General features: G+C 40.3%; 1 protein-coding gene across 9 annotated transcripts in view; it reads right to left on the bottom strand.

The window, feature by feature from the left end:
- The window catches only part of GLP2R (glucagon like peptide 2 receptor), a 37,484-nt gene that overhangs the window by 1,692 nt on the left and 22,561 nt on the right, over positions 1–13,231 (bottom strand). For all 9 annotated transcript variants that reach the window (XM_033139471.1, XM_033139476.1, XM_033139468.1 and 6 more), the window contains 10 exons: positions 12,077–12,181; positions 11,203–11,324; positions 8,710–8,816; positions 7,277–7,451; positions 6,116–6,275; positions 5,525–5,585; positions 4,586–4,655; positions 3,576–3,664; positions 1,506–1,644; positions 107–148 (listed from right to left, as the gene is read on the bottom strand). In XM_033139471.1, the coding sequence (XP_032995362.1) occupies positions 107–148; positions 1,506–1,644; positions 3,576–3,664; positions 4,586–4,655; positions 5,525–5,585; positions 6,116–6,275; positions 7,277–7,451; positions 8,710–8,816; positions 11,203–11,324; positions 12,077–12,181 (1,070 nt within the window). The remainder of the gene's footprint in view (positions 1–106; positions 149–1,505; positions 1,645–3,575; positions 3,665–4,585; positions 4,656–5,524; positions 5,586–6,115; positions 6,276–7,276; positions 7,452–8,709; positions 8,817–11,202; positions 11,325–12,076; positions 12,182–13,231) is intronic.

Below are 13,231 nucleotides of genomic sequence, written 5' to 3'. Positions count from 1 at the left end.
GAAAGCAAACAGAGCAGTTGAGATGGATTGCAGCATGTAGTCTGTTCTGCAATATCTTCCAAGAGAAACAAGTGGTTAGAAATGAAGGTCAAAAAGGATGTTTTACCTCTCCATTAGAAAAACAGTATAAAAGTGCTACAAAAAAACCCTGGAAGGGAAAAAAAGAGAGAGAAGGTAAATTAGATCTGGATGAAATTTGCCAAGGTACAATTCAACTACAAGCTTATGCAGTCACAGAATATTGTTCCTAGAAAACACCTGAAACCTGAGTCATCATGCTGCCAAATTGAACATTAACACAACTAACTTCCTCATGCTCAAAACTCATCTTTATCTCTCCGGTATCATATGAAGAGGCACCCGTACCCAAAACTCTGTTTTATTTTTCTTAGAACAATTTTGCTCGAGGAAATGTCAGGCTTGTAATTTTAAACCACTAAGGTTGGTCCCACGAAATATATCACTTTGACCTAATCTGTGCATTTCACATTAGGCTGTGCAGGAAATATTGCAACTGAAGTTTAGGGCAAAATTACATGTATAGCTTGTGAACTTAACTCTCCCAAGGATGTGATTGTGAGACCTTGTAAGAGCAGTATCAAATTTAGCCAGTTTCCCAAAAGCTCAGTAGCTGACCCCCCAACCCCACTTAGTATTGACGTGCTAAAAAGGTAGTAATGCAAGAAACATGCATATTGGACTGATATACACCTGACTTCTTGCACCTGGTTCCTGCTGGCAAGAATTTAAGGACATCTAAGACTCAAAGCATTTCTCCTCAGGAAGATTTATATATGAAGATTGAAAGTCACTGCATAATTTCCCATTGAAAAATTGGAACTAATGGCAGCTCTTAGTCCAAATGTCTCATTATTTGAGACCAACAAATCCTCAAGCAAATCTGAAATTGTACTTACTGGTAATAGTTAATGAACTAGCTGCAAAGTTCTTTATTGCATTTGTAGATTACTACAGAATATGTCTAGTACAGAATATAGTATACCACACGTCTTAAGAGTGATGATCGTTTTTAATTTCTAATACTTGCTATTCTGAAAGTTGTTTCCTGAATTGTTGTTTACTCAGCTAACTCATTGAATTACATAGTCTGTTCCCCAAATTTTCCAGCATTTGTTTGCAAATTCTTACCAGCTATTTATATTCAAGAACATTTTCCACAGAGTACTTCTTGAGAACCATATATCAAAGAGTGCTCCCTCCCTCCCTCATTTGCTAATATGTCCAGCAACCATGGTTTACTGATGTGACTCTAGATGTCTGAAAGTTATACACGAGCAATTTGGAACTTTCTCAGGTAAATAAGCATTATATTATAATAGTTGTAATACTCAACCCTGTGTTGTCTTTTTCTTTGAAGATTTTTTGCTCTCTGCTCTATGGTTTTAGTATAAAGATTATATATTTTTTTTCTTTTCATCATATATATATCCTTTGCTTATTAATTAGTGGTAATAAATAATGCACCTTCCAGCACAAGAACTTACTTGGAAGGAGCCCAGTGTCAGCTGAATGAAGACTTTTATGTGCCTGGAAAGACCTTCAATTCTTTCATCCACAATGAAGTTAAAGACGATCTCGTGAATCCCAAGCAATGGTATTAACACAAGGGTTGATCTTGCCAGTCTTAAAATAAAAATAACCATAAGATTGAATTCAATCTTAGAGATAAACTGCATCAATATATCTCAATGGAATCATATTATCCACTCACCTCCGTTTGTTTGGTGCTAGCATTAGAATTATCAAACCTCATACAAAGGTAGTGATATATTAATGCAGGGGCAGTGAATCTGCGGTCCTACCAATGTTGTTTGTCTCCCATCAATCCCAGCCAGTATGGCCAATTGTCAGGGATTGTGGAAAAACAACATTTGGAAGGCCAGTTTCCCCACCTCTGTAATTAAGGATATGTTAAAGGATATAACCTCCAGCAACATGAAACTGTTGAATTAAAATTTTTATCAAGAAGTTCAATGCTGTCACTTGTGGACTGAATTGGAACAAAGGTTTTTTAACTGTACTATGTATCTGTATTAAAGGTAAAGGGACCCCTGACCATTGGGTTCAGTTGCAGACGACTCTGGGGTTGCGCCGCACATCTCACTTTACTGGCCAAGGGAGCCGGCGTACAGCTTCCGGGTCATGTGGCCAGCATGACTAAGCCGCTTCTGGCAAAACCACAGCAGCGCACGAAAATGCCATTTACCTTCCCGCCAGAGCGGTACCTATTTATCTACTTGCACTTCTATGTGCTTTCGAACTGCTAGGTCTGCAGGAGCTGGGACCGAGCAACGGGAGCTTACCCCATTGCGGGGATTCGAACCACCGATCTTCTGATCTGCAAGCACAAGGCTCCGTGGTTTAACCCACAGTGCCACCTGCATCTCTTTTCCAAGTAACATTTTTACAGATCAGTTTCATTTGTTGAGACATTAGTGTCACATTAGGAGGAAAAGGGGGAAAGAGGTGGAGTGGGGAGAGGTGAGTGGGGCTGGGGTCGGGTGACGATTTTTCTATTTTACTTAATATATGTGTGGGGGTTTGTGTCAGCGTCGTTTGTGCAGGTTCTCTGCTATTCGCTTGTGTTCCTTTGGTGGTGAGAGAGGTTGGGGTTGGCTTAGGGTGTGGTTGTTTGTTTGTGATTGGCTGTGGTGAGCTTTGTTTTCATGTGTGAGTGGGGTGAGTGAGTGTTTTGGATCAGGTTAGCTATATTGATTCGTATGCTGTTGGTGGATTTTTGTCATTGTCTTGTTGGGCTGTGTATGTGATAAAGGGGAGCCATACCTGTTATCCATGAAATCTTATGTCATAGTAAACTAACTTGCTAGTCTTTAAGGTGTCATTAGCCTTAACCTTTTCACCTTCTCCCTGACGTATAAATTTAATGGGCATAAGTATGTTGTGGTTGTTTTGGAGATGACAATTCACCTGAAGTGGTACAGCCCAGACACAGATTTATTGTCTCAGTGACTTTACCATTATTAAACAAACTAGGCAATTACCAGTCTTTTGTCTCTTCAGTGACCCACCCCAGCAAGCCATTGCCAGGACAGACTCACGAGAAAACTAGTCATTATTATTTACAGCCCTTGTCATGAATTTATGAGTTTGCTCAAATTCTAACCCTCCACTGATTGTAGAGATTATGAAGGGTCTGCCCCCCAACTCATAACAATAGAGACGTAATCTCTGACTACTATTGAAACTTTGTAAGTAAAATATTCACCTATGTGCAAAACAACATGACTGTGATGTATTCTAGCCTAAGTATGTTCATGGTGAATGCTTGTTTAAAGGTGGATGAGGCTGCCCATGGTAAGATGTAACCAAGCATAAAGGTGCCTGGTGCAATCAGCCATTGTGCAACTCTGCCAAGAGATAGTTGGAATCTCTTCCAAACCTCTCTCTCCAGCACATGTAACAAAGAAAAAAAGACATGTAGGAAATTCGTGTTTAGAATGAACTGGAACATAATTAGTGGATTCTTCTTTCAGTTTAAAAAGTACTGTAGAAGGCTAAGTAGATTAGTACAAATCTGAGAACGTAATATCTACCTGAATTTATAATCACGAAAGCTCATTTGCTGGGCTTTAAGTTTGGAAAGTAGCAGCTTCACAATTTTTAGAAAGATGCAGAAGTTAACCTTCAAAGAAACACACATCTTGGTTAGTTTCAGTAAATGCAGTGAACATTATTTGGCTAGTAATGGGGCAATCACAAGAAATTAACCACAAGCAACGATTCACAGCACAATTTTAACCATGTTTACTCAGAAGTAAGTCTTATTAAATTCAATTGAGCTTACTCTCAGGTAAAAATGTTTAGTATTGCAGGCTCTGAACGTGTGAAGACATTATTTCTAGAGATTTTCTACCCATCACATTTAGACACTTTTTCCTGCCATTTCTCTTATTTCATTCTCTCTCTCCCCCCCCCTTTTCTTTAAGTCAGACTTTTGATCCAAGATACTTTTGATCTTTATTAATGGTTGCTGGAACAGGCAGCATCAGTAGCAGGTGGAAAAGAACACCAAGGACAAGTACCCTTGCCAATATCTTATGTATCATACACACATAATACCTGTATACATGTTTACATGCTCTCATTTATTTGAATGGGTATCATAGCATGTAATCTCTCTTTTTAAAATATAAAGGCAAAAGCATTTGCCTTTCATGTTCCCCAGACTAGCTTGCTCATATCCTTCTCTGGGACACACTCTGGTTCTCATTTTTTCTGATCTTCTGAATTTTGAAGCTGGTTTCAGTCCATGTACAGTATTGCTTCAGGAAGTGCAGATTCAGTCGGTTCACAGTTTAATGAAAACTTCTCCCCCACCTTTAATCCCTGTTCTGCCTTATGCCTTCCACAGCCATTTTTGCTCAGTCAACCCTTGCTTTAAATTATTTCGGGTTAGTCCTGTGTCTTTATTTTGTAAAATACAGAGAGAAGCAAATCATGGAACGGGCCAAGTCAGTCTCATCCTGCTGTGCACCAGGAGATAACAGAAACATACCACCACAACTGTATATAGAATTAATCAAATTTATGCAATGATGCTTACAACAATGGAAAATAAAATGGGCCCTCGAATGATCCACCAGAATGCCATGTTGTGATGTGTTGCCCAGCATCTAGGAAGTAAGTCAAAATCATTCTGTCAGCTCACATAAGCACAAATGGCAAGCCACATTCTTTTTAAATAGATTTGGATAGGACCTGTGAACCTGGTTCCTTTTTTTTTTTTTTTTTTGCCAAGAGGACTAATCAGATTACTCATCAAGATTACCTTTTTCTAAATCAATTGTAAACAATAATCCATTCCTAAGCAAGTAATCCCAAGGCATGCATTTTCCCATAACACAAGACCATTATTCTAATGGTCTTGGCCGTAGTGGGCTGTAATGCAATTTCTTATTTTTATAATGAGCTTGCTAATGGAGGCTTAAGCAACTGATACCTATGGAAGCAAATGATGATGACTCATTCGTGTTCCACTAGGTGCATCTAAACGCCAGGTTAACTTCACTTAATTCCTTTGGTTTAGCATTAGGAACCAACGGGGTGTAGCATGAGGTCTATTTATTAATTATACTTACATCCCATTCTTTCTTTCAAAAGCTCAGAGCAGCTTGTATCAAGTTCTCAGTGGCCTCTTGTTCAAGCCCTGATCAGGCCCACATCAGCTAAGCTTTCCTATACCATTCACAAGACTGATCTTACTATGTCCACATAAACATCAATAATAGGGGGATTAGAAAATCAGAAACTGGTGGTGCTTGGGTGTGTGTATATGTTTTAGCAAAGTCACTATCACTATCTGGCTATATACTGTAGATCACCATCTCCACAGCATGTTTACAAATGACCACCACAGAGCAAAATGTTTGTCTGTATCCATCCTAAGACCTTTGTTTAAACCAGCAGGCCATGCCTTCTATAGTCTTGGCAGAAAGTGAAGCAAGAAACCAAGCCAGAGGAACATTTGGAAACAGTCACTTACCCCTCATACTCCAGTTGGTATTTTGTTATTCCCCAGGAAGCCACAAACAGAACTGGAAAACCTGGGGAAAATTGAGATTCAGGGACAATGTGACTTCACAATGGGCAATATGTAACAGTTGTTGTGCATGTGGACTAAATGATAATGGAGAAGCTGGAATATAGGGATGGAATTATAGGGATGGATATAGGAATTACTAATTCGTGTACAAGGCAAAGGCTATTGATCACAGCAACTTTTTTCTCTTGTTGATTCAGTCATACATTTTTGTAACCCTCTTTATCCAAGGCAGCAACAAACTTAAAAGAAGAGTATGCTTATAATAATCTGATGTCAAAATGAAGGGCAGGATTTGGATCATTTCTCAGATGGTGATTATTATTTATTCAGTTTATGGTACATTTATATTTTGCCTTTCCTCCCAAGGTAGCCCAGGGCAGCTGTGACATATGGAGGGGTAGATTATCTTCAATATAGACATGACCTTTGTGGCTGCAGCTGCCTTGATGACATGGGTTTTAGATGGATGCTAACCAATCCTAAAACAGAGGACTATAAGCACTGCTGGGGAGGGGAAATCTGTATATTTACCCCATCCAATGAAGATGTATCTCAAAAGCAGATGTTTCTCAGAGAGTACAGTGGCTACCAATAATCTATGGAGGTAAATCCCTTCCACTAAAATCCAGAAGAAATTTGCCCCAACAACATAATGCATCAAAAGCTGAGCCATCCTGCATAGGAACAACTTCTGTGGAAATGAGATAGTGAGAAGAAAAGTTAATATTGAACAACCGTCAACAGCAAAGTAAAACTTGGTACTACTAATTACCAAAATACAGCTTGGTACATACAGATATGGGGAATTTTTGTTAAGCAAGTCAGATACTTGTCAGTCAAAATGAATATTTGAAAAGCCCTATTCTTCTAAAGCAGTTTTGTTAAATGTTAATGACTACAAAGCTCTGTTGCTGGGTGGTTCTCAAATGGAGGATACTAGCAGCAGGGCCCAGATACCTTCCTTCTGCACTGCCAAGCTAGCCTTCAAACGAAGCTGCTAACTTCATCTCTGCTGCATGAGCAATGCAAAGGCCCAAGAGTCCAACAGGGTCAAATTAGCCAAAGTGCAATCTCAAAGTTCTCAGAATTCTACAGGAAGAAGGCAAGATTGTTAAACTACTCTAGCAATTGTAGCTCTGTGATGAGCATAAAGGGGTCTGCTAAAAACTATCTGCAATCCATGGCTGTCAAAGTGGTATAATTGTGCCTTAAATGCATCTGTATTGCGAGTGGTATGTGCTGACTGCAGGCCATAGGAGGAAGACAGCATACACCTGCGTAAATCTTCTGGACAAATCCATCTTTTGCTCCTCCAGTTGTTTTAACTTGCCATTTACCTTGTTTTTAGATATCTTGTTTTATCTGCTTTTGAACTGGCATACCACTTTAGGTTTTTTTTTGTAAAAAATAATAATCAGTCTATAAGCTTTATGAACAAATAAATAAACGAATGAATTTTCTAACTATTTTCATACCTGTGTGCCAGTTACCGTTGTACAAAAGAAAGTATGCAGAGCTTGAAACTTGCTAGCAAAGGATGCTCAGCATGAAATGAAATGCTTTGAATGAGTTCAATCAACAATAGTTTTCTAGCAAGCTTTGCAGCTACAGAATTCAGCCACGAACACATAGAAACTCCAGGTATCATTGGATGCTCTTTCTTTCACCCACTTGCTTTTAACAATACCGTACCTCTGGACTTGAGAATGATATCCATCCATTTAGATCATTTGGCTTTTCAGAGTCCACATAAAGAAATACATAAGTGCTGTGGGTTGTTCTGTCTTTGATGAGAACTCCCGCGGCTCGCAAGATGAACGCAACAAACAGATTCATATGGATGTAGTTCCTTGTGCAGTGCAGTTTCCTGTGGAAGAAGAGAAGCATCCTCTTAAGAATTCACTGAAGTTGGTTTTATTCTGATCTGAATAATAGCATGTTCTTGCCCTGCTGTAAATGTTCTTCCTTCCTAGTGGGGGCTTAGCGGCTATGGGTGCTAATGACCCTTGGATCATCTAGGCCTGCATGTTGTGCCAGTAGCATAATTTCTGTCTTATCCCACACTAGACTGAGAACACCTGACAACCAAGAGTATAGGGGCTCCCATCTCTGTTGCTCATTTTCTGCGAAGCAAGAAAGGAAAAGAGGCAGTGTCAAAGTTGATGTGGTATTGTGTGGTTTACAACATATACTCTCTGCAGAGAACTGCAGAGCAGCGGGTGCCTGCTCCTAAATAAGATTGTGTGTGTGTGTGTGTGTGTGTGTGTGTGTGTGTGTCTCCTATTGGGCTGATGAGCAAGAGGACCTCACTGCTGCCATTGCTATTAGATGGCCTCATGTTGCAGCAGAAAAAGACAAACACTACTTAGGGTGGAACTACATCTCTCATTCCAGCCAATAATTTGCTAAGAATGGGAGTGCTGAGACTAGTGGAACACTTACAGGAGAAGACCAGCAGAAGCGGGATGCTTAACTCATGCTGACTCCTGGCTACAAAGATTCCAACCCACCTCTGCCATTTCCACCCTAGCTGGGTTCATCTCCAGTTTTGGAGCACAACTGCTTCACTGGGGAGGTTTAGAAACTGCTTGTGGGAACATTTTCAGGGGAGCATCAGTAGGCAGGCAAGCATTAATAGGAACCATGTCCAATTAATTTATTCTCTCCTGTGGGTGTTGCTCATTTGTTGTAATACTTTTGTGAAGGAAACATTAGATTTGGAACCTTGTTAGTCAACATCTAGTTTATCCCTTGCACAAGGACCTACTTGACATTATGCAATCTTCTGCCTTCTTTTATAATGCTCAGGTAACAGGTAGCCCACTGATAATATCTGATCAGCACTCTATCCCTCTCAGCTGCCATGATACACAATGCAATTAAAACAGTACAGATTTCATGGTCTCATAGGTGTGGTATGACCAGGGCAACTTTGGCATTACTATTAGGTCAGCGGATCCTTTAATTGATCTGGGAAGAGAGAAGTTTCTCTCACTTTGTCCGGGATGACACCAGCCATCATTTAATGTAAACCCAGGTCAAAATCCCAGCTCTTGGCAATTGGAAAATGTACCACTGGGTAATTCCAGAACACCATGTTTTACTGAAAGATAGATTATACTGACCTGAGCAGCATCAGTATGAAAAGCGCTAAGACAAGGGAAACAAGAGAAAAGGTATATCCCACAGTATAAATGTACAGGGTGGAGATCCACAATGTTTGTTCTTCATCCTAAGAACAACAGAGAAGCAAAGGAGTTAAATTGATGTGAAGTCTGGGAAAGAGATCATGCCAGGAGAGAAAATTATGTAGAACAGCAATGAGAAATTTGTGGTCCTCCAAATTTTGTTGAACATCAACTTCCATCAGCCTCAGTCATATGGTCAATGGCCAGGGATGATGGGTGTTGTAATTCAAAAACATCTGGAGGACTACAGGTTACTCATCTCATCTGTAGAAGATCACACTAGGACATAACTCAGGGCTCATTCAGACTTCATTTTGTGACATGTTTTTAGACACAGGTCCTGGCTTTAAAGCTCTGTGTCTAAGCATGGTGTTGTTGTTGTTGTTGCTGCTGCTGTTTGTCTTGGTGCTTTCCCCAGGAAAACCTGCATTTTACTGCTGAGCCAATCAGGAATTGGGCTTTCCATGGATTGCTGTTTGCTTTGATTCATACCTAATTAACATATCCTCTCCTATCTTTCTAAACATTCCTACGAGCCATCACTGTTTGGAAACCAGATGTGTTTATCAGACATTTGTGGTGACCTATTATTAGTCATTCCTGCCAACCTAGTAGTTTGAAAGCACGTCAAAGTGCAAGTAGATACTGTAAGTAGGTACCACTTTGGCAGAAAGGTAAACGGCGTTTCCATGCGCTGCTCTGGTTTGCCAGAAGCGGCTTAATCATGCTGGCCACATGACCCGGAAGCTGTCTGCGGACAAACGCTGGCTCTCTCGGCCAGTAAAGCAAGATGACCACTACACCCCCAGAGTCATCTGCGACTGGACTTAACGGGCAGGGGTCCCTTTACCTTTTACTATGATTAGTCATTACTTAAAAGGAACATCTGGTTACCTGATGCTGAGAGCAATCAATATGGCAAGATGATGATCTCCTTTATGCTGTCTTTGTAAGCTTACAAAGGTACCTAAGTATGCTAGGCTTGATAGTCTCCTCTCCAGTGGTAGTCCCCATTCCCTCAAAATTCCCAGGACCAGAGAGGCCATCCAGAGCACCACACCTTAAGGTGCTGCCAGTGAAAGGAAATTCCTTGTACATATGTAAGTGCATTCTGCTTGTACAGCCAGGAGAGAGAGAGAGAGAGAGAGAGAGAGAGAGAGAGAGAGAGAGAGATATATGATCTGCCCATTTTGTTTTCCCTCCTCCTGGATGGACTTCCATGTGGGAATGTTGAGGGTGGCAGGAAATGATATTTATTAATATCCTTCCTAACTTGTGTTAGCAAGTTTCTTTACTTAGCAGAGTTTACATTCCCCTTCTTCCTCACAGCAGAAAGCTGGTTGCAGGCTCGTTAGAACCACTTGCTATTGTGCAATTCAATCTGCCTCAGATTGAATTGTATGTTCCTGGTAAAATCCCCTTTTAAATCCCTCCTAAAAGAATAAAGACACCACAGTCTTATTCATAAGTAACAAAAAGTAGTTTTACTTACGATCAGTGTGATCCCTGAAGGCAGGCTTTAGGCTTAAAGTTACAAACTTATACAAACAGGTTTACCCCATAAGGAAGATGACCTGGAGGACTGCTTGGCTGGCAGCCAGCAGTTCAGTCCAGGAAGTTCGCAGGACGAAAGGAAGATGGAAAAAAGGAAGGGTGGCAGCATGCCATGGCCTTTTACCAGGTCTGGAAAGGTCAAGCCTACCCACTAGTCACATGCAAGGAAGGATGCTCCAGCCAGGTGTAACAGGAAGTTTGACTGGCTGGGCCAACATCTCCTTGCATGTCCACTCTAGGAAAACAAGGAATGTTATATTTGACTGCTCCCAGTGGATTACATCCCACATTCCACACTTAAATTCTGTGAATCATTTTTGAAATTGTCCCAGATGTGCTCTATCTACGACTTAGATTAAAGGTTATACTCATTGTTTTGCAGAGTTCCATATTATGTGTGTGTTACTCCTATCCATATGTAACTAGTAGGTGAAAGTGTGTGTGTGTGTGTGTGTGTGTTTAAAAAAAGCTAAATTCCCCGTGAGAGCTCATTACATCTCAGAGTAGTTTTCTGTGGCTGGAATAGTCATATGTGCAGATTCCCATATGAATTTGTATGTACCGTATGGAAGAAAGGGTGAAAGTGAAAATTATTGCTTGTTATATTTATATAGTGCCTCTCTCTTCTATTGGCTTGACTCATTCTCCCCAAATCTTTTAGAACCAGCTCAGCAGTCAGAAATCCAAGAAACATTGTGTGGAAGAATGTGCTCAACCTAAGCATCCAGCCTGAGTTGACCCAATTCTCTCTTCTAAATAAATACACAGACTACCCATTTTCAGGTGAAGTACTCAGTGGAAACAATTTGATCAAGAGGATTTCCAGAGGGGATTAAGCAGGTACTGTATTAAACCATAAAAGGCATCTCTACTCACTTTTCTCTGGTAGTGGCTGTCCCCAGAACATTCAGTGCGGTTATCCCAGACCACAGTGGAGTTTTCAACTTTTTTCCAAATCCCTTGGTCCAAGCAGATTCTGTATACGTTTCTTGCACTTCCTAAATGTAAACAGACGCAGTCTCAAAGGTCAAGCCACACATTTCATTTTTCAGACATGGTTTAGTGCCGTCATCCTTTCATCACTTGCCTAGAGACCCCTGAAAAAGGAGACTTGGCTGGATGTACGTGGCTCTTTGTAATGTCTGTTTATTTGGGAGGTAACTGTAGAAAGCTTAATATTTATCAATGGATTAACACTGTCAAATTCTCCTAATTCCTTGTTTCTAAAGCCCTTGTCAGTGCTTAAACCCAAGGGATAAGATTGTATTTCACTTAATTCCATCTTACATGCTTTCGATTATTTGTGCCTGGGGTTGAGAAGCAGTAATTGATATTGTATAATTAACCAATTCAGGGCTGCAGATTTCAAAGGGGGATTAAGTGAATCTGGCCACCTTCCCTCTTTCATTCCTCTTTAAGGCTTGCTTCCTTGCCTCCCAATATTGTCTCCTCCTTACTACTGTAGGAGTGTGCTGACTAGATCATGTTTCTACCTTGGCTGTTCATCATAATCCATACATCATACTATGTATGGAGTGCGGCAGAATTGGATTTCTGAGTATGTGTCAGGAGAGATTTGATTCAAGTATTTCTTTAAGAAGCTGCCCTACGCCATCAGTGTTGAAGAGTCTCAGTTAGCAGTTTCTTTGCACGACTAGGCTACACAGTACAGAACTCTAGAAGGAAAGAGAAATGTTTTCATATATATTACACCTTTGCAATGTGCATATATTTCCAAGTCTTGCCTTACCATTTTCTATCCATGGTAAATAATGTGGACAGGGAACCGAGACTATTCCTGGAGGTGAATGAGGCCAGCAAACAAATTCATCAAAACTCCCATTGCAGTATATTCCTGAGAGAGAGAGAGAGTGAGAGTGTTTTAACATTCACTAAAGGATACAGGCAGCTGATCACCAAGGAATGCAGTGTGTTCAAACCAAGCCATATTGAAGTTGCACCTAAGATACATAACTCTGCGCATCTTGTACTATTTAAATTAATACCTCTAAATGCAGTTTACAGCTTGATCATAAGCAGGGCTCAAAAGCAGGAGGGGATGCAGTTCCACTTCTTTGCAACAGACATAACAGAATCTGACCAAACTTGAAATGAAACCCTCTTACGTTCCTTTTTCTTCCACTTTGAGCACTGAACGTAAGACTTAGTGTGAAGAATGCCAGCAGCAACTCTTGTGCTATGCTGCAAAGCCAGTGACTTACCTAAGCATTTCAGCTAGGTACAGATGGCGATTTAGATTTCAAGCAAAGTTCTCAAGAATATTTATCAATCAAACTTTGGGGACGGGGGCATAAATGGAACCAAGGCATCAAAATTACTGAAGCGAGCAACCAAAACAAGCACGAAGCTAGCTGATTATCATTTTGGCCACATCATGACCACATATATCAACAGGAAATGAATGTAGGTGAGTGTGAACAAATATAACAAGATGTTCCCAAGAGACCAAATGGTTAGTTGAAAGGGTTAGAAATGAATAATCAACAAAATAATGATGATAGCATTCATACAGAATACCTCAGTAATTTTTTGTGACAACATATAAATATTATTATCTTGGCCAGATCACATCCTCATACCAAATGTCAGCAGGAAATGAATTAAGATGACTGAGAGAAAATGAAACAAGATGTTCCCAAGGAGGTTCAGTAAATATTAACAACAACAAACAGATATTTGCATAAATTATCTCAGTAAACAGCCACCTTAAGGTAGTAGTAGAAAAGTACTATTATCACAACCGCATTACAAATGAAAGACTGAGGCTGAAGGAACAGTGGCTTGTCTATGCAAGTTCTTGTTTGAGATTATATTTCAACTGCTGACATTCCAACTCACACTCCCAGTCTGCAGCACACCAGCTTTGACAATACTGTTGGCTGTC

Source organism: Lacerta agilis, chromosome 2, assembly GCF_009819535.1.
Source record: "Lacerta agilis isolate rLacAgi1 chromosome 2, rLacAgi1.pri, whole genome shotgun sequence".
NCBI classification, from domain to species: Eukaryota; Metazoa; Chordata; class Lepidosauria; order Squamata; family Lacertidae; genus Lacerta; species Lacerta agilis.
Note: the sequence above shows the minus strand (reverse complement) of the source record. Positions and strands in the feature narration are given on the sequence as shown.